The 24915-nt window shown below is 38.4% G+C and overlaps 1 protein-coding gene across 5 annotated transcripts in view; it reads left to right on the forward strand.

Annotated features, from left to right (window-relative positions):
- Positions 1-24915, forward strand: part of spen (spen family transcriptional repressor) — an 88359-nt gene that overhangs the window by 17068 nt on the left and 46376 nt on the right. For all 5 annotated transcript variants that reach the window (XM_078558105.1, XM_078558108.1, XM_078558107.1 and 2 more), the window contains exons 2-3: positions 2794-3114; positions 6064-6537. In XM_078558105.1, the coding sequence (XP_078414231.1) occupies positions 2794-3114; positions 6064-6537 (795 nt within the window). The remainder of the gene's footprint in view (positions 1-2793; positions 3115-6063; positions 6538-24915) is intronic.

Below are 24915 nucleotides of genomic sequence, written 5' to 3' on the forward strand. Positions count from 1 at the left end.
TTTAAGGGCCTCAGTAGGCCTAAAGGTGGGCTGATACCTTATCTACCCACTAATATGGGGGAACAGCTTGGGGTGGACAGGAAGATCGTGGGCAACAGCTCAAGGTGGACAGGAAGATGGTGGGCTAGCCACCTGTTTCATTTAAATGGCTTTCAAATATGCCATTGGTGGGGTGGATAAGATTCCCATCTTGGTAATTTTCATTTGGAAACAAAACATGCTGAAAATGGCGACCCCAATAGCACAATGAGTTTATTCAGTGAACAGCTGAACCTTACAGATGGGGTAGGTCCTAAATCTGTTTTGGCTTCGTTGATGACTGCACAGTGTTAAGTCCCATTCACAACTCCTCAGATACTGAAGCAGTCCTTGTCCATATGCTGCAAGACTTGGACAGTATTCATGCTTGGCCTGATAAGTGGCAAGTAACATTTGCCTCACAAACCACCTGACTCCCTAAAGCCTTTCCACCGTCAACAAGGCACAAGTTAGGAATGTGATGGAATACTCACCACTTGCCTAGATGAGTGCTGCTCCAAACAATACTCAAAAAGCTCAACACTAGCCAGGACAAAGCACCCTGCTTGATCAACAACTGATCTACCTTAAACATTCACCTCCTCCACCACCAACACAGTGACAGCAATATGTACTATTTACAAGATACACAGCAGCAACTCACCAAGGCTCATTTGACAGCACTTTTCAAACTTGTGACTTTAACCACCTAGAAGGGCAAAACGCATAGGAACACCACCACATGCAAATTCCCCTCCAAGCCACACATCATCCTGATTGGAACTCTATCGCAGTTCCTTCACTGTTGCTGAGTCAAAATCCTAACAGCACTGTACATGTACCTAGACCATGTGGACTGCAGCGGTTCAAGAAGGTGTCTTACCACCACCTTCTCAAGAGCAATTGGGGATGAGTAACAAATGCTGATTTTGCCAGCAACACTCACATTCCATGAGATAATGAAAAAAATCTCAGCCTATGGGGAGCAGTTGGAGTATTATCATTTGGGTTTGGATGACAAAATTTGCTTATAGAAACAAGTTTTTGTTTCTATAATATATAATTATTCTATAATAGTATAATGACTCCTGCTAGAAGTACATATGGCTGTTTTTAGTTTATTGGTGCGTGGCATTGCCATGGACTCCAAAAATGCAGATATAGTGCAGCCAACCCCAATTGTAAAATTAATTTGCCAAATACCACGGGGCCAATCTTAGCAAATCTATCAAACTTACTTTGGGTAGCCACTGTATGTGAGACATATTTTGAGAACCAGTGGCACTAGCATACCAGTGTGAAAATAGCCTAGTGTGAAAATAGCCTATGTGTAGTCATCAAGTGACAATAGGATCAAGCTCTACTGTGCTATGAATGAGGTATCAGAGAGCAATCAGCAGCCAAGGAAAGAAAGACTTGTGTCTTGCACAACCACAGAGTATACCAAAGCACTTTACTTCAAAAGTATGTTGTTGGCTGTATAGTCACTGTAGTAATATAGGAAAACATGGCAGCCAGTTTGTGCACAGCAAGGTCCTACAATCAGCAAAGCCCAGATAATCCATTTTAATGGTGTTGGTTGAGGGATACATCTTGAACAGGACACCAGGGAGAACTTTCCTGCTGTTATATCATCTGAGAAGACAGGTGGGGCTTTAATTTAACGTTTCATCCAAAAGATGGCACCTTTGTCAGGGCAATGCTTCTGCACTGGAGTGTCAGCCTTAATTTTGTGCTCGAGCCTCTGAAGTAGTACTTGAACCCAAATCTTCTGCCTCAATTGAGCGTGCTATCACTGACCTATGCCTGACACTTGTAAGAAATGCGATAATTGAAACCCTTCAGGAAAATAAGGGAGAGGATTGACTACAGTTTTAAAAAAACCTGTAGCGATATGATGAAAAATTAAAATTTATGACTTAGTAATACAGGTTGTGAGACTTTCTGGTTTAAGACACTTAGAGATCATGTTTATTTGTAGCAGTAATTCAGTAAATGGCAAATTTGTTCCTTTTTATCAATGCTTTCATTTTTTTGTATAATTTTTTTTTAAAAAGAAAGTAATACTTTGGCCAAAATTAGTTTAAACAAACTAGAACAGAAAAAGTAAATAAATTGATTAATAGATTCTGGAATGCACTTCAGTAAATGCTGGGTAGCATATCTGACCATTGCTTGTGTACTCTGATCAAGTTTTTACCTCAGGCCTAACTTTGTCTGAAGAAGAATCCACACATCGATTAATTTAATTAAAAAGGATTACTCAGCATGGTGTAAATCAACATCTTAGAGTGGCTTGATAGGAAATGGTGGATGTTCCTTTATGCAGTGATGATACATATCAGTACAATGGTCTAGATTCTGGTGATCAGGCAGAACTTTGTTGTGTATTCGTGAACTGGATGTTAAAACCAGCTTAACGACCCCCCCATCTCCCCACACATTCTCGAACTACAAAAATGATGCTTACTCTATGATTTTGGATATACTTTATTGGAGATAGTGCACCCAGCACCTGAACAATGTATTTCCATTAGAAATCTTAATATATAATGCACTGCAAAACTGCAAATAAATTTCTTTCTAGCGCAGAAAACAAAATGATAAAAATGATACAATATGAATTTGCGGATTATTATACAAACCCTCAATTGTATCATGTCCTGGCAGATTTATACTGTGCATATTTATATATGGTTGTATCCTTGAACAGTTAAGCACAACCTATTTAAATTTAAAATGGCTAAGCTAATTATTTTTTTCTTTTTCTTTCAGATATGGCCGTGTGGAAAGTGTCAAAATTCTTCCCAAAAGGGGCTCAGAAGGTGGAGTGGCAGCCTTTGTGGATTTTGTGGACATCAAGAGTGCGCAGAAAGCGCACAATTCTGTCAACAAAATGGGAGACAGGGATCTGCGAACGGATTACAATGAGCCTGGCACTATTCCCAGTGCTGCTCGGGGATTAGATGATACCGTTCCTATAGGAACTCGTACTAGAGAGGTTTCAGGGTTCAGGGGAGGTGGTGGGGGGCCAACATATGGACCGCCACCATCACTACATGGACGGGAAGGACGTTATGAACGGAGACTTGATGGGTAAGTTCCAAGGTTTCTCTAGGCAGGGTTTTGATAAATAGTGTGGTGAGAAGCAGCAACTCATGTATAGGTTCCCCAGATGGATTTATTGAGGAAATCTGTACATTCGTACCGTTGTTGGATATGGAAGAGAATTGAAACCAGTAGCAGCTCTGGCCTATTCGCAGTGGATCTATCCTGCAGCTGGCTGGATGACTACTCCTGGGATAAGTTTGGTTAGTTTGATGGAAGGTTTCTGTCAGTTAATATGGAGTTAACCCTCGTAATAAGCTTCCCTTTTCTCCCTGGATTGCAAGCAGTTCCCTCTGGATGTATCCCTTCGATCGAGTGGCTATAATATTACTGTCTGGTGCAACTAACCTGAGGAATACTATGGGATTACCAGACCTACTTTTTGAGGCAATACTGAAGTGCATTGAAGACTTTCTGCACAATTATATTTGGCTTTGGTTTAAACATAAAATATTGATGCACATTCTTTGGATATGAAATATTTCTATGAAGATAGAGTACTCTTTTGATCTACTATTTCCTGGAAGGATATTACAGCCAATGATTTTCAACAGGAATACATGCAAGGAAAACTGAAGAATGAGGACGTAACAGATACAGTTGTCATGGGTCTACAAATCTGTACTGTTTATTTTGTTTCTCCCTGATTGGATCTTATGGATATTTATGGGCTAAAGATAAAATATTAGAAACTTTTAAACATTTGGAATGCCATTTTCCCCGTATTATGGAATAGAGGTCACTTTCTCTTCAACACGGGATTATATGCACCTTTAAGTAGTTGTATGGCAGAATGGATTACCTGGTTTGTGTTTGACACACTTCTTGATTCTACCTTATTGTACCAATGGACTATCAAACAAGGGAAAATTGTTAGTGGATACGTTACGTTTTAATTTTCAGATCAAATGTGAAAAGATTTCATAAGAATTGAATGGCTACTGACTGCTAGAAAATGGATAATAAATGCCTTCTACTAGAAGAAAGCACTGTGCCCTAGGAGTAACGGGTGTAGTTGCTTAATATCGACTCAAGAATTGGGATACGTCTATCTACCGACACGCATCAAATTGAACGCACTTCGCCATCTCAGAAAGGTCTTGGGGTTTGGGAGTTACTTTTTAACTTTGGGAGCTATCTGTTTTCAGGCGAATGCACTTAACACTGGCAATGGAAGTTTATCTATCTTGGGCGTTCAGTTTTCTTGATACAATCCCCAAATCAATGCGGCACTAGCACTATCCGAAGTTGGATTACCCCTTTAAGAGGGGACCAAATTGGGAATGTTTGTACACTTTTCTCTCCCTAGATTTAATTGGGATTTAGGTCGTGTTTACTGCAGTCTAAAAAGGTTGGTATGTCCTGCCATGTATATCTTAGCCCCTCTCCTAACCCAGTCAACCCTTCCTTTCCACTAACTTCAGTAGTCAGTAGCACTGCTAGAAATTCAAACAGCACTTTAGCCAATAGAATCTCACTGACTTACAGCTCTATTAGCTCCTCTGCCTGTCTGTGTCTTTCATGAATTAGGAGTTTGTATTTTTTGTATGTCAGCTGATGGCAGTAACGCTTTGGAATCAGCTTGCTTCTTCTGATTGCTGAAAGGTCAGTGTAAAATGATTCCACAGTATGTTGTAAGCTCAGTTCTGTAACTGTAGCTTAAAAAATTAAGTCAAGTTGACATTATGCATAGTTTAGTGCTTTGCTGCTCAGTGTTTCCTGAATCTGTAGAATGTTAACAAAAAAATGTAATAATGTTTTAACAGCTTGTGTGGGAGAAGTGTAGAATGGGTCGGGACAAAAATAGCCAGAATGAAAATGAAGTAATTTAATAAGAGCACAGGGTAGAATGATGTAAAATCCAGAAATTAAAATAACCACATTTCTTTACATTGTTACGGAGATAAAATATTTAGCAAATTAATCAACCCATGTTGAATCAGGCTCTATAACGATATTTTCCATATCTTTAATGCCTGATAATTGGGAAATATAACTAGCTAAATAAAATTAATGAAGCATCACTGCATTTGGAAGTCAGGAAGTAAATGTAAAGGATGGAAATTGGAAGAAAGCAGTTGATTTTTTTTTAAAGTAAGGACTTTTCTTGAACAAATGTGAATAGTGAATCAGGCTAGCTTTTTAGTCTTCTTTTGGACCTCATAAGCCCACAGGAAGCAGCCAACAATGTAACTTAATTTTTGGTGCAACCTTCAGTGTTCTGCATTGGGGACTTTCCTTGGAGGTTTGGACATAAGAGGTTCACCTTTCAGCAAGTGCTGCCTGACTGTCTCCTTGTCAAAGTGGTTACAGAGGTTCAGCCAGTTTTAATATTCAAAAAATGAATTGCCATCATCTGGTATAGATAACCAGCACAACTGCTGCTGCTTAATTCTTGCTTTCTTCCAATCATGAGTTTTCTGGTTAAACACTGGCTACAAAATGTTTTTCTTTGTAGTTTGAGGTTTGATGGTCAGCGCCCTTATGGATTGATTTGGTGTATAGCACAATATTTGAAAATCTAAGGACTTCCTGTATAGCTTTTAAATGATTAGTTCTGTAATTTAAAATAATTGATAGAGCTAAGGGAACAGATAGTGGGAGAATTCTTAATGTGAAAATATCAAAAATTCTTAAGTATAATATAAACATTAATTTGACTTGTGTGTCAGTGCCTGGGAATTGGAAAACACAAGCTCTACTGATGTCTAATTCAAAAAGTTAAATTAATGAGAAACCTGATGCCAACTATTTTAGATACGGAATACCTTGCTATTGCTAATTTCTCTATTGTTTCTATATATTCTCTAGTTAAAATTCAAATGCTTGTTTTCCCTGAGCTTAGAAGGGGCAATTTGGGGGACTTTTTGCTATTTTGCTGATGCTTGACAGATTCTTATTTTTTCCTCCTCCTCCCCATCCCCAAACAAAACACAGGGCTTCTGATAACAGGGAGCGTACTTATGATCACAGTGCCTATGGACACCACGATCGTACAGCGGCAGGGTTTGATCGCCCCAGACATTATGAACAGGATTACTATAGAGATCCTCGAGATCGAACTATACAACATGGAGTTTATTATGGGTCAAGAAGTCGAAGTCCAACTCGATTTGAAGCTCATGATCCACGTTATGAACAAAGAGGGAGGGAACAGTTTGCAATATCAAGTGTAGTGCACCGAGACCTCTACAGGGAAGACATTACTCGGGAAGTAAGAGGGAGACGACAGGAAAAAAATTATCAGCACAGCAGGAGTCGATCCCCACATTCCTCACGGTCAGGAAACCAGTCCCCACAACGATCTAGTCAAGCATCAAGGTCACGGCGTTCGCCCAGTGGCAGTGGGTCCCGGAGTAGGTCATCAAGCAGTGATTCAGTCAGCAGCAGCAGTAGTACCAGCAGTGACAGGTAGGTGGAGAGGAGCATAACACCAATAATTCCCACCATATGACATCAGAGCAAAGGGAATCATGTGGATATTGTTTTTACCATTCATCGGAAAAGGTGAACTGTACAAGTCAGTAAATCAACACTGATTGTTATTGCCTGTTCTTTATACTGTTAAATTGTTGTTTTAATCTTTTTTTCCTGAGAGATTCTGAAATTGTGTATTTCAATAATGGAAACAATTAGCACAAAAGCCTGCTTTCACAAAGCTTGTGATGTACCTGTGTGATACAAAAGTAGTGAATGCATTGTTCTCACTGGAATTTCAAAAAAGTGTAGTAATAAGGAGCATTTTCATGCATTGACAACTGAATTGTAGAAAACTCTTGGCAGTAAAGTTGCCCTTCCAAAAGTGGGTTGTTTCTGGAAGGATCACTATATATTTAGCAACACTTGAATGTGGGCCCTTACCACAGATGAATTCAGGATGAGCACTCCACTAAGGTAGCTGCATCTGGTTAGAAAAATAACTTGGCATCATACATTTACTTATGTTAATATACCAATTTGCTTCTGGAATGAACGTAATGTCTTGTGCTTGTAATATTATGAAACTTTTTATTTAAAATTATGCAGGGGTATGCAAATAGTGGCAGGAGAGCAACATTGCATTCTTATACAGTGCATATAAGCTTTGAAGCCAATTTCAACAACAGCATTTTGTCATCACTATATACATGGCAGCAAATTGTTAATTCACGATGAGTAGTAAACTACACAGAAGCAGCTTGTTTTGTGGGAGATACTAGGGGCACAAAGTGATCAAGATGTTTGATAAGTTTTTAATAAAATTTTAAATGAAAAAGTATAATTTTAAAAATACTTGAGAATTCTATGTCAGCCAAATGTTCATATTTGTAGTATGGTGTGTAATTGTGTATGAAGTATTGTCATAAGCCTGTAACATGATGGGTGATCCTAGATGATCACATGAAGGCATCCAATCCTACATAAACACAAGTGAGACATATTTAAATGTTCTACTTTACTTTTAGCTTTATATTTTTAAATTATTTTGCTCCTTGCATTCTGGGGCCCACTGTGGCAAAATGTGGTGCATGGGCTCAGTTGCCTTGAGGCTGGAACAGAGGCAGTGCTGTGGGAGTAACCAGTCATGAATGTTCAAGTTGTCAACATATCCACCTCTGGGAAGAAAAAGGTGTGTCTCGTGCTATAAACCTAGTTTAAAATGTTGCAACCGGCATTTTTTAGTACTGCATTAATTATGTAATTACGCTATTGACTCCTGCGTTTCTAGCAAAATAGTTTAAAACTGGGGGAGGTGGTTTTGCAGAGCATAGATTCGTAGAGCAGGTATGCTTCGACTGACATAGCATTTACAACATAGAAAGAAACCATATGGCCCAACAGGTCTATGCTGATGTTTATGCTCCACATGATCCTTCATCTACCCTACTTTATCTAACTCCTCAACATATCCTTCTATTCCTTTCTTCCTCGTGTAATTATCTAATTTCCCCATAATTGCATTTACGCTATTTGCCTCAAATACATATTTCCTGATTTTTGTATTGGATTTATTGGTGGCTATTTTTATGTCCTCTGGTTTTACTCCTCCCCTCCACCTCAAGTGGAAGCATCATCTCTTTAGCTACCCTAATAGACCCTTTAATAGGCTTAAAGATCTCTGTTAGGTCACCCCTCAACCTTTTCTAGAGAATAGAGCTCCAGTCTGTGCAACCTCTCAGTTTTTATATTATCTACATAAATCTTTCTGGAACCTTTACCAATACCTCTATATGGGGATTAGAACTCTGCATGATTATCTAACAGTGACCTACTGAAGGTTCTTCATAAGTTTAACCTACCCTTTTTGCTTTTAAATTTTATTCCTCTAGAAATGAAACCCAATGTTAGCAGAGTATATGCATTTTGTCAGGGACCTCTAAGAACCATCCTTTTTACCATTTGACACTGTGCCTTTTAAAGTGTTTTTAGGAAATGCAGCTATATGATAAATAATCTGAATAAGCAACCTGTTTTAGTGCTTTATATAGGTCAGTAACTGGGTTGATGTGTTTTGTGCAAACACACTATTTTTCTGCTCTGAACTCATGGTAATTTTACGATAGTTTTGAAATCAAATTGTCATTCCTTTTATAGATCTAAAATAGATTAAGGTAAATGGCCCTGATTCCCTTGAGATGTGAAGTTGAAACATGTTATTTATTATGCAAATATTGTCCTTTTTAGTTTATACTTCTGACTGATCTTCAGATCTCAAAGCTGTGATACACAACATATGGATTTTGTTGGTGATGCCATTATGTGCATGATAGCTAATACCAGTCCTGGGGATAGATTTGATTGTGCTGTGTCACAGTTATTGGCTAACTGTTTAATTGACTCCATGTCTAAACAAGTTCACTAGAGGTTCAAGATTCAAAACAACCCCCACTCATGAAACCCTACTGCAGTGTAAATTACAGTGTCTGAGCTGTTTATCTGGAACGATCTGGCAAACGCAGTTACCTTCCGTAAACAGAATTGGAATCTGAGATAATATTCCCAGAGTCAATCCTTATCATTGTTAAGGCTTTGCATGATATTCTGAAAACAGCTACAACATCTAAATTTGTGTCCCTTTACTGTTAATGATGTCTGAGTTTACTGAAAGGTGCACTAGGTGTAATCCATTCTTGGTTAACCCTGTTTACCTTGCTACTATTGATTGATTGATTCAGAGATGGATGAGTGCAGTTAGTCGCTCCCACCCTTCCTAATCCTTAAATTGCAAAGCAGGAGTTTCACAACAGGAAAAAACAAATGTGACTCTCGCATATGCAATTTATTTTTGTAGTGAATGAAACCACTGTACATTCTATGAGCTGGTAATTTTTATACTGCCTTGCAAATGAATTGAATAGAGGGCACAGGTAAGGGTAGATGCTATGAGATTGCAGGCAAATGGGGGCAATCTTGATTTTAGTCTTGCTGAGTAAAGATGGTTAAATCTTCACGCACTTGTGCTCATTTGTAATATCTGTCTATCAGTGTACTGCCCATTCGTTTTTAGCAACCCACATCTCTGGATTGACAAGGCAGATGCAGTTTTCGTTAGCACAGTGGAATTTTGATAAACAACAACAACTCCCATTTAAATAATACTTAACGTAGAAAAGTATCTTGTAACACTTCACAGATGCATAAGGAATAAATTAATGCTGAGCCAAAGAAGGAGATAAAAGAAAAGTTTGGTCAAACATTGGATTTCAAGAGAGGTCTTAAAGGTACACGGACAGAAGGGGTTAGGTGGGGAATACCTAGGTGGCTAAAGGCACAGCCACGGGTGGTGGCGTGAAGAGAGACTGATTTGTCAAGAAATGTTCAATTTAGATTGGGTATGCCTAATTGAATTGTGCAGTTCACTCACATTATTTGTAAAGTTTCTGTATCAATGCAAACTTTTCTGATAATACTAAGGGAATTAGGCTCTTTACCATGCTTGACCGTTGCATTTATGCTATTATCAAGAAAATGCCTTAATGCTTTTTGTATCATTTATAATTGTCTCCTGTCTACATGTGTTTCATTACCTTTTTCAGGAGTTAGTCAGGTGGCCTGTTCACCAGGCTTAGTTCATTCCATTACACATTCAGCTTTGAAAAATTATATGAGCAATCTGGAAATAAATTACTCACCAGTTGTCCCCTCTTCCCTTTTGGGTAAGCTTAGCTTCCATTCAGGAACCAGCTTGTGAAGAATAATTAGGAGATTCTCTATCCTGTAGTTTTGTGGTACGGTGAGTTGTTTTACCCAAACCACTGGTCACTAGGCCATCTAAGTTTGGCTACGTTGATCAGTTCAGTGAATGGTAGCTTGGCTAATTAATCAAATAATTCCTGAAAGTATAATTGTGGAATTATCCGTTAACCGCGTGTTCAATAAAAATCAGACACCTTGCCTCATTTCCTCTGTCAAAATTGTGATGTGCTGTTACTTTCTAGCTACCACCGTTCAAAGCCTAGCCTTGTTCCCTTCCCCATGTGGAATATTCACAACCAGTTGCTGTTTTCCCATTTGTCTTTGTCAACAACTCTAGATATTTCATTTGTTTTGTGAAACTAAATATTCTTAATTGTTACAAGAATATGACACAATTTTAAATGGCTCTTGATTGGATCACAAATAAATTGCTACATTCAAGGAGAACACTCTTGCGCAGTAAAGTACAGAGGCCAGAAGTCCTTGCATATGCATAACCAAACTCCATAGGAAGCAGAACAAATCATCCCTTTTAAACAGAGAACTGCTTCAACGAGATAACCATGTATAGCCTTTATTACACTGCAGTCTGTATTTGGTCTTTTGTTCGGCATCCACAGTTTTCAATTTCAGAAATTAGCAAACAATGGAAGTTTCCTTTATCCTGACCTTTCTCTAAATAGAGGTTTAACCTAAAGGCCCGTACAAAGTTAGATAAACTCTAATCGCCATCTTTTTAAGTACCATGTTAGTGCCAAAGAGCAAGTCCCATTTAGCATTATTCACATTATAAGACAAATTTGTGATATTAATATACATTCAGTTTGAAACAGTTCTATTGATATGTGTAGCCTCTGTTCAACCATCAGTGTAAAGCAGGATCCAATGTTTAGAAGTTACTCTGTTTTTCATATTTTGGAAGTTTGGCAAAGCTAATTACTTGCCATTTCTTCAATCTAGGTGTTCAGTAACGTGAGTACAGTCCAAAGCTGCCTGTGTGCATTGTTTCTTCTTGGCTATTGCTAAGGCAGGTATGAGAGTATGTGTACCTGCATTTAAATTGGCCAATTTCTGAGCAATTATACAGTGTTAGTTAATAAGTCATAGATGTCCTCCCAATACCCAGTATATCAATAAATCATTCAAAAATAGAAATAGTCCTAAACTATTTAATGATTTCGATTTAATGTCCAAATCCAATGACTGAGCAGGTATTTTTGTATTTTAATATTTTACTGGTGTTGGATCCCATTGTTCTGTCACTCCTCTAATGATGCAGCTGGTTAAAATAGTAAATTGATAAGTCATCCAGATCAGGAAGTCCTCAGGTTTGATTTCTGGTCTGTGATGAGTTAGCTGATCCTTGCCAGGATGGTTTATATAGCTCCCATGATCTCTGCTGTAAGTGTGGGTGTGGATTGTGACTGAACATTGGCTGTGGTCCTCTCCAAGATAAAATAGTCTTAACACTCGTTTGTGAGACTTGTGTGTACAGAATGATTCAATTAGGTGAGGCATTGGAGACCAACCGGTGTATGCGGAGTTGGACCCAAAGAAGGATTAATTCGAAACTAACTACATTTAGACAAATGCACTGTAAATTTATTATCTATTATAATTGCAAAAGAAATTCTTTGAGGCTATAAAAATATATTTTTATATAGTTTGCAGGATCAATCAACATTCAAGTTCTCCTGAATTGTGTTTTTACATATGCTATTGTGAAACACTCAAATGTAGTGATCTCCAAAAAAAGTAAGCAGTCTAAATGCTTCATGCACTTCAATCATTCAAGTCCCTGGTTAAAATAAGGGAAGCTGTTGGTTGGTCTTGAATATATGAACTGAGATCGATTGTTGGGCATAATTAAGGTAAAAAATGAGCAGATTACTTGTATTTATTCCAATCATAAGTTATGCACTCTGCAACTCATTATTTTAGTCCAACAATCCAAATGTAAAATTTATTACAATTCCAGCATTGTCCAGAGTTTGTAGTTTTGGTACAAAATGATAGGGATTAAAAGTTGCTAGCGTGTGGTCAACTGCCAAACTTTTTTAATAGAATTGGAGAAATAATAAACATTTTTTTTGTATTCTACGTTTTGAGTTCCAAACTGATATTTTTCTGGAACTGAGAAGTGGCTTAGGGTTGGGAAGCAAAAATTGAAGCTGATAATGAAACTTCAGAGAAGTGTTAGATATATGCTGTATCAACATATCAGAATCCTTCATAAGATTTTAAATGATTGAATCTTAATTGGGGGCAGGGGCAGATAAAACACTATGATTTCTATACAATAACAAGGAGAGAGTGGTAGAACATATGGCTAGAATTTTATGCCCCACCCCCTCCCCTGTTGACTGACATCTCTTCGAGGTGGGACATCCTCCCTCGTAGGGGTGGAAGCCATGATCTCAGGCAGTTGACTGCCCGACTACCTTAAAATCTGGTTGTGACTTCCTGGACAGGTGGAGGTGGGCTTCCCCTGCCCCCAACTTTTCAACCGGTGGCCGGGCCACAGCCTCCCATAAAATCCAGCTCTTCGAACGTGCAAAGTTGACAGGAAGAAAAGACCAGCTGATCCATTAAGGCTGCCTTACACTCAGTTATGACACCATGACTAAACATTACATCTCAACCTCTTTCAGTATTGGTCTCTGCAAATGATGCATGTAATCTGTCTTGGTCCCACCAACATGCATGCCACTACATTTATCTAGCTTAAATGTCATTTGCCATTTGTGTGGTCCACCCTTCTGGTAAGCTAAATCTGCATTTGATTGCACGCCTCTACTATCCTAACCATTGAACAGTTTTTGCGTTGCCTGCAAACTCACTGACCATACTTCCAACGCCACTGTTTAGGTTTTAACGCATTTGTTTCCTGTTTTTGCTACCTGATTTATGTTTTTTTTGCTTGTTATTTATTTTCTGAGTCATCAGTGAATGATGTTTGCAGTGAACAGCAGTAGTGGGGGATTTCTAACTCTATTTCCTTTGGATTAAAAAATAGTCTATGGAGAGTTATAGGTGCTTGATAGAAATTGCCTGCATCTGTTGTGTAAAAGATTTAAAGTGTAGATTTGTGGTGAGAGGAAACTGGATCTCCTCTAGAAGTGCCTGGTGACTCATTAAAGTTTGGGTACCTTCTGTGCAAATAAATCTAATTCCTTTCCAGTCCCTCCTAATAGATGCTGTCTTTTAATTGAAGTAGTTTCAAATCTCTATTACATTTTGCTAGTTCTTTCCATTAAATGATAGTGTCATACGATTGTACTTTCTTCTCTTCATAGCATGAAAATTATAAACCACTGATTGTGGTTGGCAACAAACTAGTGATAATTTAACATTGATAAACCCTTGTCACTGACTTCACAATCAGAGGAAGTAATTCCTTACTGATCCTATCAAAATTGTTCATAATTTTAAAACCCTCTATTGAACTTCCTCTTTGCATTCTCTGTTCCAGTGGAAATAGTTGCAGTATCTCGAGACTCTTTTCATGACTAGTTTCTCATTACCTCAATAACCTGGTGAACATATGCTGTACACTCACAACAGCATTGATGTCCTTTCTCTGTAATGGGGTGACCAAAACTTCACAGTGTTTTTGACTGTGACTTGACCATTGCATGTGCAAATTTATCATCAATGTGACACTCTTGTGCCTTGCCAATATTTATAAAATCCTAAATTATATTGGCCTTTTAGATGGTTTTATCTATCTGCACACTTGTATTTTCATGGTGCATTTCAATCTTGAAGTGCACCTGTTCACTCAGTTCCTGCAATGACTGTGTACTTCCTTTATTTGATTTTCCTTCCAAAATATATTACTTCTTAGTTCCCTGCATTAAATTGCATCCATCTATTCTGCTAACCTGTTTGCCTTCCTGAAGTGTTTTACAGCCCTTGCTGTTTGCTTTTGTGTCATCTGAAAATTTCAGTGTCATGTCCCAACCCATCTCTAATCTGAACCACACCCCTATTACTCCTTACCCATTGTTTTCTGACCATCAGCAAATTTCTGTGCACTAATTTTCTTGTTACACTTGATTTTTTTTAACAAATCTCTTGGAAGCTACCTTATCAAATATCTTCTGAACATCCATGTGCATTATATATTCTGCATTCTTGCCAGGCACCTCTTCAAATAGCAGTTCAATCTGCCAAATACAATGTGCTTTTAAAAAATCTGTGCTAACTGTCCTTGATTAACCTATGCATTTCTAAACTAAAACAAAAATAAAAATACCTGGAAAAACTCAGCGGGTCTGACAGCATCTGCGGAGAGGAACACAGTTAACGTTTCAAGTCCATATGACTCTTCAGCAGAACTAAGGAAAAATAGAAGAGAGGTGAAATATAAGCTGGTTTAAGGGGGGTGGGACAAATTAAACCAGCTTATATTTCACCTCTTCTATTTTTCCTTAGGTACTGTTCTATGGACTCAAAACGTTAACTGTGTTCCTCTCCGCTGATGCTGTCAGACCTGCTGAGTTTTTCCAGGTATTTTTATCTTTGTTTTTGTTTCCAGTATCTGCAGTTTTTTGCTTTTATCATTTCTAAACTAATTTTATCTTTGAGTTTTATATAATTTTATTGAGTTATGGATTCTAAGAGTTTGCCTACAACTGAGAGTCACAGTTACTCCATTTGTCCATCACCTCTTTCTTGAACACACTTTCTTGGTTGTCCTGTGCTCCCTAGCACAATTTTCTTATCGAAGGAAAATTGTTTTTCTTAAAGCTGTAAGTCTCAGTTTTACTGCAGTAGTTTTCTATAACTATTGTCCTTTGATTATTGAGCAGTGTTCAGTATTAATAACTGTAGGTGTGCAGAAGGTGCTTCTACCAGCCTCCAAGTCTGAATTTATTGCCCTCCAACCTTTTTTTTAAAGTATGCCTGAGTCAACCACTGTGTCACTGATTGAATATAGCAGAAGTGTGTGCATAGGTTCAACAATTAATGACTGAAAAGATGAATTGAAGGTCTAGGTTTACTTGGCAGTAAGGTGGGAAGATCATAGTGGTAAAGTCACGGAACTAGTAATCCAGAGGCCCAGGTAATGTTTTGGAGACCTGGTTCAAATCCCATCATTTAAATTCAGTTAATAAATCTGGAATTATAAAGCTGGCCATCAGTAATGGTGACCATGACAACTATCATTAATTGTTGTAAAAAACCAAGCTGCACTAGGACGTTTCCCGCGGGAGAAACCCTTGGAGAACCCAGGAGAAACTCATACCCTTTAGGGAAGGAAATCTGCCATCCTTACTTGGTCTGGCCTACATGTGATTCCAGACCCATAGCAATGGGTTAACTCTTAACTGTCCTCTGAAATGGCCTAGCAAGCCATTCAGTTCAAGGGCAAATAGGGATGGGCAACAAATGCTGGCCTTGCCAGCAACACTCTCATCCCATGAAAGAATAAAAAAAAGTAAAGATCACAGAGCAGCTTTCTTAAAAGCTGGTAGGGAAAACGTATTTTGACTTTTTTAAAGATGAGAGAGTAAGGTGGTTCGACAAGATTTAATCTCATATAATATTTATTTGTTGGCTAAGCCTGCCTGTCTACTTCTATTGTAATTCAAATTCTGGATCTGCCACTGAGCTATGGAAAATGATTTCATAGCAAACATACTGGGAGGCAGTTCCTGGATACCATCCTCCCAGAATCTGAATCACAAGAACAATATCAATGCAGCTTAAGTGTGAATCCTGCGAGAAACGTCCTAGTGCAGTATCCAACTTTTATTTGTATTCCGGGATTATGGTTTATTTAATGTAAATTTATGCACCTTTAGGGGATATTGGAGCCATGGAAAAATAAGACTGATAAAAAATCATCTGTAAATACTTCCTTTGCACAATAGGCTGGTGGTCCCTATTTCATTTCTACAGGTAATGTAACAGCCAATTTGCACACAGCAGTGTCTCCAAACATCGATGAGGTCAAAAACCAATTCATCTCTTTTGGTGGTGTTTAAGGGATAAATGTTGGCCAGAATATCTGAAGATATTTTCCAATAGTGCCATGAATCTATCCGAACACAGCAAACTGGGCCTCAATCTAATGTATCATCCGTCAGGTGGCACCTTGATTAAGGCAGTAGTCCTTCATTGTTTTTAACAAGCAATTTGCAGTTGTAGAAGAAAACTGTAGAAGAAAGCTGCCAGAGGGTAAGAGGATGAAGAAGGTAGATGAGGATTATAGATGGCTGTACCATTGGAGCTAACAATGAGTTGAACTTCGTTTGGTAGCAAAATTTCTATGATAGTACAGATTTTGTATGTGGAAATATTTTGTATCTGACCTTTAGTTTTTCAGCCAAGTGGTCTTGACCTGAGCAGCTAATAATACAGTAATTGATTTAGTCCTTCTCCCTTGCGTTCTGTACCCTTTCCATCTGACACCTTCTCAATTAAATGTCAGAAGAGTTTTAGTCCTCAGATAATGATACTTCATGTGTGCTTGAGAGTTGGGTAATGAAGTTGTACTGTAACTAATTAAATTGAAATGCAGACATGTAGAAGCTTATAGTTTAAATAAGCATTCTTTGAAATATACTATTGAATGGACATAATCTGACCTTTCATGTCTGAACAAACTTGTTCTCATGATGATAAGAGTAGAGATCATTTCACTGTGCACTGCACCCAACCCACCATCCCTCCAGTGAAATTCCTTTTGTTTTTAAAGACAAACCTGCATTGCCAATATGCATTTTCTGTTTAGCTTCAATTTTTAAACCTATTAAAATTATCCCACGATTCATGCTCAGAAGATATGTAACATAATGTGGACATAAAGCAGGGAACAGGAAAAAAGAATGAGCTAATTATGCTTCCATTGTACGTGAAGATAGTTATGTATCTTAACACCCATCCAATCTGGTCAGTTGCCCAATAAGCTGTAGGATGAAGAACATAGCGGTTGAAGCCCTTAATTATATGAATGAGCTTTTTTACCTGTATAAAAGGACACCACAGAGAATTGCAAATAAGCTATTTTCTTGATGAAAGCAAGCAAATTTGCACCAGATCTAAGAACTCAAAAAATATTCAATATTCCAAAACCATCTAAATTTGATAATATAGTGCATGTATCAGATTTGGAATTCACCCAGAGATTATGGAAAGCACAGTTCTTGTCTGGTTCTAACTCCATTTCCATATTTAAAAAATGGGATTCTGATGGGAATTAACGCAAAATTACAACTAACACCAAGATAGCTAAGCACATGGAGAGGGTTTACTGATTATTTGACCCTTAAAAATCAAAGCAGATGATATCTTATATCCTTTATTTCAAGAAGATTTTATCATTAGAAAGCCTTTTGGTTGACGTTTTGACTGAAAATGTTTTGGGAGAACCCTAGAGATTCCATGCCGCAGGTTGGCCAGCTCAGCATCATTTGATTCACCGGCTGCTCGGTCAACCAGCTCGTATGGCTGGCAGATTGAAATGTCCGATAAAGCTGCCTCTGAATTCAAGTGCACATTTGTGGAAAACACAATCACAGCATCTCAAGTGCTTTGCCCCTTTTGGTGCAATATATCTGAATCCATACTCATTTTACTATGGTACTAAAAGTGTACTGCATAATAAAGAGAACCCATCTGGCTTTCAGATTAAATATGCTTAAATGCCTGGAGATTTAGTTAAACATAATAAACATTGTACATAAAAGCCCATGTGGATCATTGTCGGAAAGCTGTTGTTGTCACATGAGTTTTGTGCAAAATAAGGCTGTTTATTGCAGATTGCAGAAAATAGCTTCAGCATAGTTTTTTTTCCCTCCATGTTCATTGACATGCTGAGGCTGTAGTTTTGATTGAACCAGAAGTCTTTTTAATGTTTGTGAATGAAAATTCTTTTAAAAAGAGGCAAGAAGTACAGAGTTGACTTTGTGAGGTTACAGACAAAGGAAAGCAATTGATTTCTGCGATTAGTCAGTGTCGGTGAAGAGCTGTACTTCGGTGAAGTGGACTATAAACCAGAATGCTGTAATATTTTTGATTTTTATTCTAAAGTTTATGTGAGTGAAAGGGGAATGCCACCAATTAAGGGACATAATAGTAACATTGTGTAACTGGATACCATCTTAAGGAGGCTTATTTTGGCAAACTGTTCCATGTGTATGGATTGAAAAGCTTGCATCTGAATATAGCAAAAGCTAGAACTGCTTGTTCGGCTTCTCGGAGCTAGTTTGAACTGGAAATATCCAGTTTGACTTGGCAACAGGCCATGTCACAGTGGTAATATGAGCTTCACTTCCTTCTCTGGTGGAGTCCTTGTGGTGCAGGGGGAAAGGATAGAGGGGAGGAGGCATGTGACTGGCAGGAGCCTGTGGTTAACCAAGAAGGAGGAGGGGTTACATTCTCAGCCGGTGGACTGTGATGTGCCTGTCAATTAACTTGCAGATGTTACTGCCGCCCCAATGAAGTGGAGCAGACGTGGGGGAGAGTGGCTGAGCACTCTGGAAATGACTTCAGAGATTAAATGCCTTTATGAAGGATTTCCAACAGCTGTGCAAGTTGTAATTTAGAAAAACCTTGCATGTTATTTTTGACTTTAAGAATTTTTCTTGCATTTTCTTTACATTTGGCTCAAAAGATTTTTCAAGGATCCCATGTTAGGTGCTTAATGAGTATAATTTATACTGTTTAAGATCAGAGTTGCGGCATTTGGTGACTTATCAAACGATGTGGAATACGCTGGTACATTTCTGCAGAACTAATGTTTAAATCCATTTATTAAATTGTATTTTTATTTGACAGCTTCCTTTGTTACCTTCTTCTATAGATAATCACTTGAAAAGATCACCTGTGAGCCCCTATTGTGCAATCAGGATGAATTGTTTTTGTCTTCATGCACGTTACTGAATTTTTAACTCACTACTGCACTTTTGCAAAATAAGTCACTCAGCCTTGATAGTTAAACTGCCTATATCTACAGGAATTTTGATAATGTTGTCAAAAGGGTCCTGTCTATTCCTGCTCTCACCCCTCGCACATAGACATGCGCATTGTGTTGATATGGTGTTTTAGTGTGACGTTAATTTGACTCCCTGAAAAATGCTTTATAGAGCCATTTAAAGTAATTTCTCAATTTGCAGAGGGCTCTTCTAACTTCCTACTAAATACCTTCCAGGATCATATTAAACTATATTCAAAAAGGTTGGAAGTGCTAATTGTGTTAGCAATTCTAAAATGTTAAAGTGCATTGGTCAGCTTTAAATTCAGTGCTCTAGCCATTAGTAATATATGTAAGTACCTGATTCATTAATTTTCATAACTTTTGCTTTCATAAACTTCTGTATAAAGTTGCCAAATTTCTCTTAACTTTTGTTTCCTTTGTCTTGCACTCCTGGTCTGCCTCCCATATTCTGCCCTCCGTAAACTTGACGTCATCCAAAATCCACTGTCCTTACTCACGCAAAATCCCATTTACAATTGGCTGACCAACACTGGTACCCAGTCAAGCAGTGCCCCAATTTTTAAATTTTCATCCTTGGTTTTAAATCCCTCCATTGCCTTGCTCCTCCCTATCTATATAACCTCCTTCAGTCCCATAACACTCCAAGGTATTTGCGCACATCTAATTCTGGCCGCATGAACGTCCTTGATTTTAATTGCCCCATTGATGGTCATGCCTTCAGCTGCCTCGCCCCTAAGCTCTGGAATTCCTTCCTGTAACCTTTCCAACTCTCTTCTCTCTTTCCTCTTTTAAAGACACACCTTAAAACCTACCTCTTTGACCAAGCTTTTGGCCATCTGCCCTAATATCCCCTTGTGTGGCTCAGTGTCAAATCCTGTTTCGTAACACTCCTGTGAATGTTTTGGGATGTCTTATTATGTTAAATATGCTTCACAAATGCAAGTTGTTGCCCTTTTTCGTTTTTGTATATGGTTTTTGTTATTTTTTGAACTTGCAACGTAGTAAATTCACCTCTCCCATGCCCCCTTCAGCCGCTATCCCTTCACCTTCTCCACCACATTTCCCTCCCTCCCTTGTTTTCTCCCCATCAATGATCTTCCAGAGCACTGAGAATATTCTTTCTTCCACAGCAGTAAGTTATTAGATAGAATGAAAAGTTGGCAGTATCTTTAGAAGCTGTGTTCAATTGATAAGCATTAGAACTGAAAATTTTCCAAGAGAAATGATTAGTGAAAAATTCTACATATTTGTGGTTTATAAAATATTTTTTCAATAGCCAATTCTTCCCCTCTGTAATTGAAATTTTTGATGTTCAAAAAAAGTGTAACGAGCATTTTAAAAAGTACCAATTTCACAATAACATCATGGAATCTATCCTTTGCATTGTCCTTTGTGTCCTCTAAGGCCTTCAAATAAAGTTTTACTATAAGGACTCTGCCTCTCCCAAAGCCCAGACTTGGGCCCAGAACTGTGGTATTGTGAGCTGAATTAGAATGATAAAGCCTTGAGCGTGTGCAGTGTATCTCCATTCCAGGGATACATCAGTATTGTCAGTCAACTGTACTGGTGGATTTTTTTGTCTTTAGAGTTTCTAGTTGTTTCAGCTCATAGGTTTTTTCATAATTATTTGAAGATTAGGTCATGGACCAATGCCAAAAGCAGTACTGGGATAAAATTCATAGCATTCCTTTTAAAAGGAGAGGTTGTGTGAAAAGGAAGAGAGAAAGAAATGGTCAACGACTTGAAGAGAGGTGAGGGAGAAAAATACAGTTTCTCCTCATGTAATGCTAATCTAATTTTTAAAAAAATGAATTTTGAAGTCAGCTAATTACTTCACCTGTTTTGTTAAGAATTAGAAAAGGCTAATATTAATAGTTTCTGTCTGCGACATAAATTTCTAACAGTTATGAGACAAGGCAGGAGAGAGAAAGGCAGATATGTAAATTATTATCTTATTCTAACTTGGTGGTTGTTTTTAAAGAAAGCACATTACATTTTGAAAGCTGAGAAAACTTGATTATAGGAAATAGATGGGAATGGAGGGTGAGGGCAGCCTCTTGCCTTTTGTCATTCATCTTTGAGAGGAATGAATGAAGGGTTAAGGGTGAGTTGAGTGCCCGTGGCACAAAGGGTGAGATATTGTGGTTGAGCAGATTGTTCAAAGGGGAGGAGAAAAATAATTTTGAGAGTAATGATTGGACTGGGTTGTGGGAAGGGTAAGCACACTTTGAGAGCATGTTGAGGAGAAGCACAAGTCATTGGGAATGGGGATTAGACAGAAGCTACTGAGAGCCACATTTACCCTAAAACATCTACCTTGAATGCAGTCTGCAACCTTTAGTGGTTCTTTTCTCCCCACACATAGACCTCTTACTTGAAAGGAGAAAGGGAGGGAAGCAAAAAGTAGTGAAGGCAGGAACAAGATCGACAGACAGAAACAGCAACATGAAGGCAGAGGGACAGTTTGGGAAATAGCAAGTTCTCTGACTTACCATGGGCAACATCATGGAGATCAATTGGTAATATATTGAAAATCTTAATCTGTGCACATTTTCAGTTTCACCCTTTCCATTATAAATTGCATTATATACATTTATAATGGAAACTGCTTACATAACTTGTTATGCTATAATTACACCCTCTCACTAGCACTGATGCACAGGGTCCCCAGTTTTGCATTCCCAGCACCTTCCTCTGTATTGCAGGGAAAATCCTGTGCTATACAACAAAGACTGCAAATAATAAACCACAGAAGGTTATTGATCTGAAACTTTAACCCCATCTCTCTCAATAGATGTTGTCTGATCTCCTGATTATTTCTAGCATTTGCAGTTCTTAATGCAAATAATATAAAATCAAAGTATTATTTTAAAATAAGGACAGAATGTACATAATTAAATCAAGACTGTTTTATCCCTGGATGCCCTGTTCCAATTATACCCCATCTTCTCACCTCACTTCTTCTGAAGACTGTAGCCATGGTCTTGACTTTCTAACTGGTAGTGCTCAAGAAACTTTTTGTGCACAGTTCTTTTCTGTCACACATTTCCTAATCAGATTTCTGTTTCATGCTTTAAACAAAGTAGCCATTTATGATGTACAGAAAAACTTGTGGAATAGAAAATGCCAGAACTGCAATCTTGGGCTTCAGATGCAGTGTTAAACCCGCCCTGCCCACTCAGGTGAAGGTAAAAGATTCCTATACAGAAAAGAGCCTTTGAGCATTCTCTATGTTGACTGACCTATATATATCCCTCCACCAAAACAGATATATCTGGTCATTTTATTGCATTGATGATTGCACCTTTGAGAAGGTGGTGGTGAGCTGCCTTCTTGAACTGCTGCAGCCCATGTGGTGCAGGTACACCCACAGTGCTATTAGGAAGGGAGTTCCAGGATTTTGACCCAGCTACATTGAAAGAACGGCGATATGTTTCCAGGTCAGGATAGTGAGTGGCTTGGAGGAGAACTTCCAGGTGATGGTGTTCCCATCTGTCTGCTGCGCTTGTCCTTCTGGATGGTTGTGGTCATAGGTTTGAAAGGTGCTACCTTAAGCAGGCTTGGTGAGTTTCTGTAGTGCACCTTGTAGATGGTACACATTGCTGCCACTGTGTGTCGGTGGTGGAGGGAGCAAATGTTTGTTGATGGTGTGCCAGTCAAGCGGGCTGCTTTGTCCTGGATGGTGTCAAGCTTTTTGAGCGCTGTTGGAGCTGCACTCTTCCAGGCAAATATTCCAGGGAAGTATTCCATCACACTCCTGACTTGTGCCTTGTAGATGGTGGACAGGTTTTGGGGAGTCAGGATGTGAGTTACTCGCCGCAGGATTCCTAGTCTCTGGCCTGCTCTTGTAGCCACAGCATTTATACGGCTAGTCCAGTTCAGTTACTGATCAATGGTAACCCTCATGGTGTTGATAGTGGGGGGTTCAGCGATGTCATAGTTGTTTACCAGATCCACTGCAGCATTACCTGCAGGAAGTAGACTGTGTACAAGTGGAACATTAAGAGAGAACTTTATTTAAAACATTGTAAGAACCCAAATTCTAAGGTTTAATTCATTTCCTGTTCCAAAAAGCACACAATATTGTTGCTTCCTCAATAATTGACCCAGATTTGTAGCCTGGATCTATACAAAAACCTCAGTACTGTTTTTTGTTGCCGCATCTATAGGGTGACTGAAATCACTGCTGTGCCTGGCCAGTAATAATACATAAACAACTTTTATTCAAGACATCTTTTTAATGTCAGACAGTCAGTTGGAAATTTCAACAGCAGCCATGAAATCAAGGGAAGATAAGAGGGTAAAATAGGTGTCACCCGCCACACATAGAACCCAGTCCCGTTATTTTGGATGATGTCACCATGTAGATGATGAAGGAGGATCAAACAGTGAAGTCTGGTGATACACCAGCAGTGATCATACATGTATGGGTGAGGGAAATTAATGAATGATGTGTTGTTGGCATTGGTATGAACTGAAAAGCAGTGTCAATGATGGAGCTGCAGAGAAGAGATGTAGATGAAGATAAAATGATAAATAGTGTCAAAGTTAAGAAGTTGAAGGTGATAAGTAAGAGCAGCAATTTTAGTCATGATGACAGAGAAAAATGGGGTAATGTATGGAGTAAAAGATGGGTAGCAGAGACATTTTGGCTAAGGTTTTGGATGTGCTGAAGTCTAAGGTCTTTGCATTTAGAATGCAGAGAAGAAGGAACAAAGTTTTGTAGTAATGCCAAGAAAGCTAAGATTAGAAGGCTTGTTCTGCAAATTTGCTGCTTGTTATGGTATATGATTTGATGCTAAGTTTTTGGTGTAACTTAGCGGTGATTCAGAGTTTTCACTTCAGCTGAGAAACTAATTTCTGTGAGATAAGTACATATCATCCCAAGTGTGAAGTTCACTGTTTTTACATAAACCCTGACTTAGTATTTATCCAATTCCCAAGTGACATCGGGTATGATGAGAGATTTCTCAGGCTACCCAACCCCCACCACAGCCTCCACACCCCAAGCAACACGATTAATAAAATTGTATTTTTGTTTTGTTTCAAATTTTAGCCACCTGGGTACCTCAGGACTAGAGTTTTCTGGCTAATTTGCATAGTTTATAGCAGTTGTGGGAATATCTATCATTTTAACCAAGCCTTTGGCCGTTTATCCTAATATCTCCTGTGGCTCAGTGTCAAATTTCGATTAACAATCTTGATGGATGCAGTTTGGGACATTTGCTAAATTAAAGCTGCGATATAAATAAGTTTTTGCTATTGAGGTGTAAAGTTGTTATTGTCAACTTTTGTTGAATAAATTGGATCAAATATATCTTCCCTAGTAAAAGAAGTTGCACTGGTCCCTTATCTAGGTGCACCTAGCTTTGAAGTTTGCTTTTGGTGCTGGTTATGTAATGCTACATTCAAACCTTTCTTCAGGGACACCTGCAGTTGCATGCGTTGGTGTAGTAAATCTGTTCTTGACATAGTTAAGGAATGTTTACCTTGCTTATAATGACTCAGTATTTTTATTCAAAAGTCGATATAATGACTGCCAAGAATTTTCCTCAAGTAAGTATAGTGTCAGAAATCATTTCAGACAATACCAGATTATTACGGTGAATATACACACGCAAGCTGCCAGTCAACCCAATTGGCTTTCTATTTCTTTCTTCCTCGTA

The sequence above is a fragment of the Cetorhinus maximus genome, chromosome 15 (genome assembly GCF_964194155.1).
Source record: "Cetorhinus maximus chromosome 15, sCetMax3.hap1.1, whole genome shotgun sequence".
In the NCBI taxonomy this organism is placed as follows: domain Eukaryota; kingdom Metazoa; phylum Chordata; class Chondrichthyes; order Lamniformes; family Cetorhinidae; genus Cetorhinus; species Cetorhinus maximus.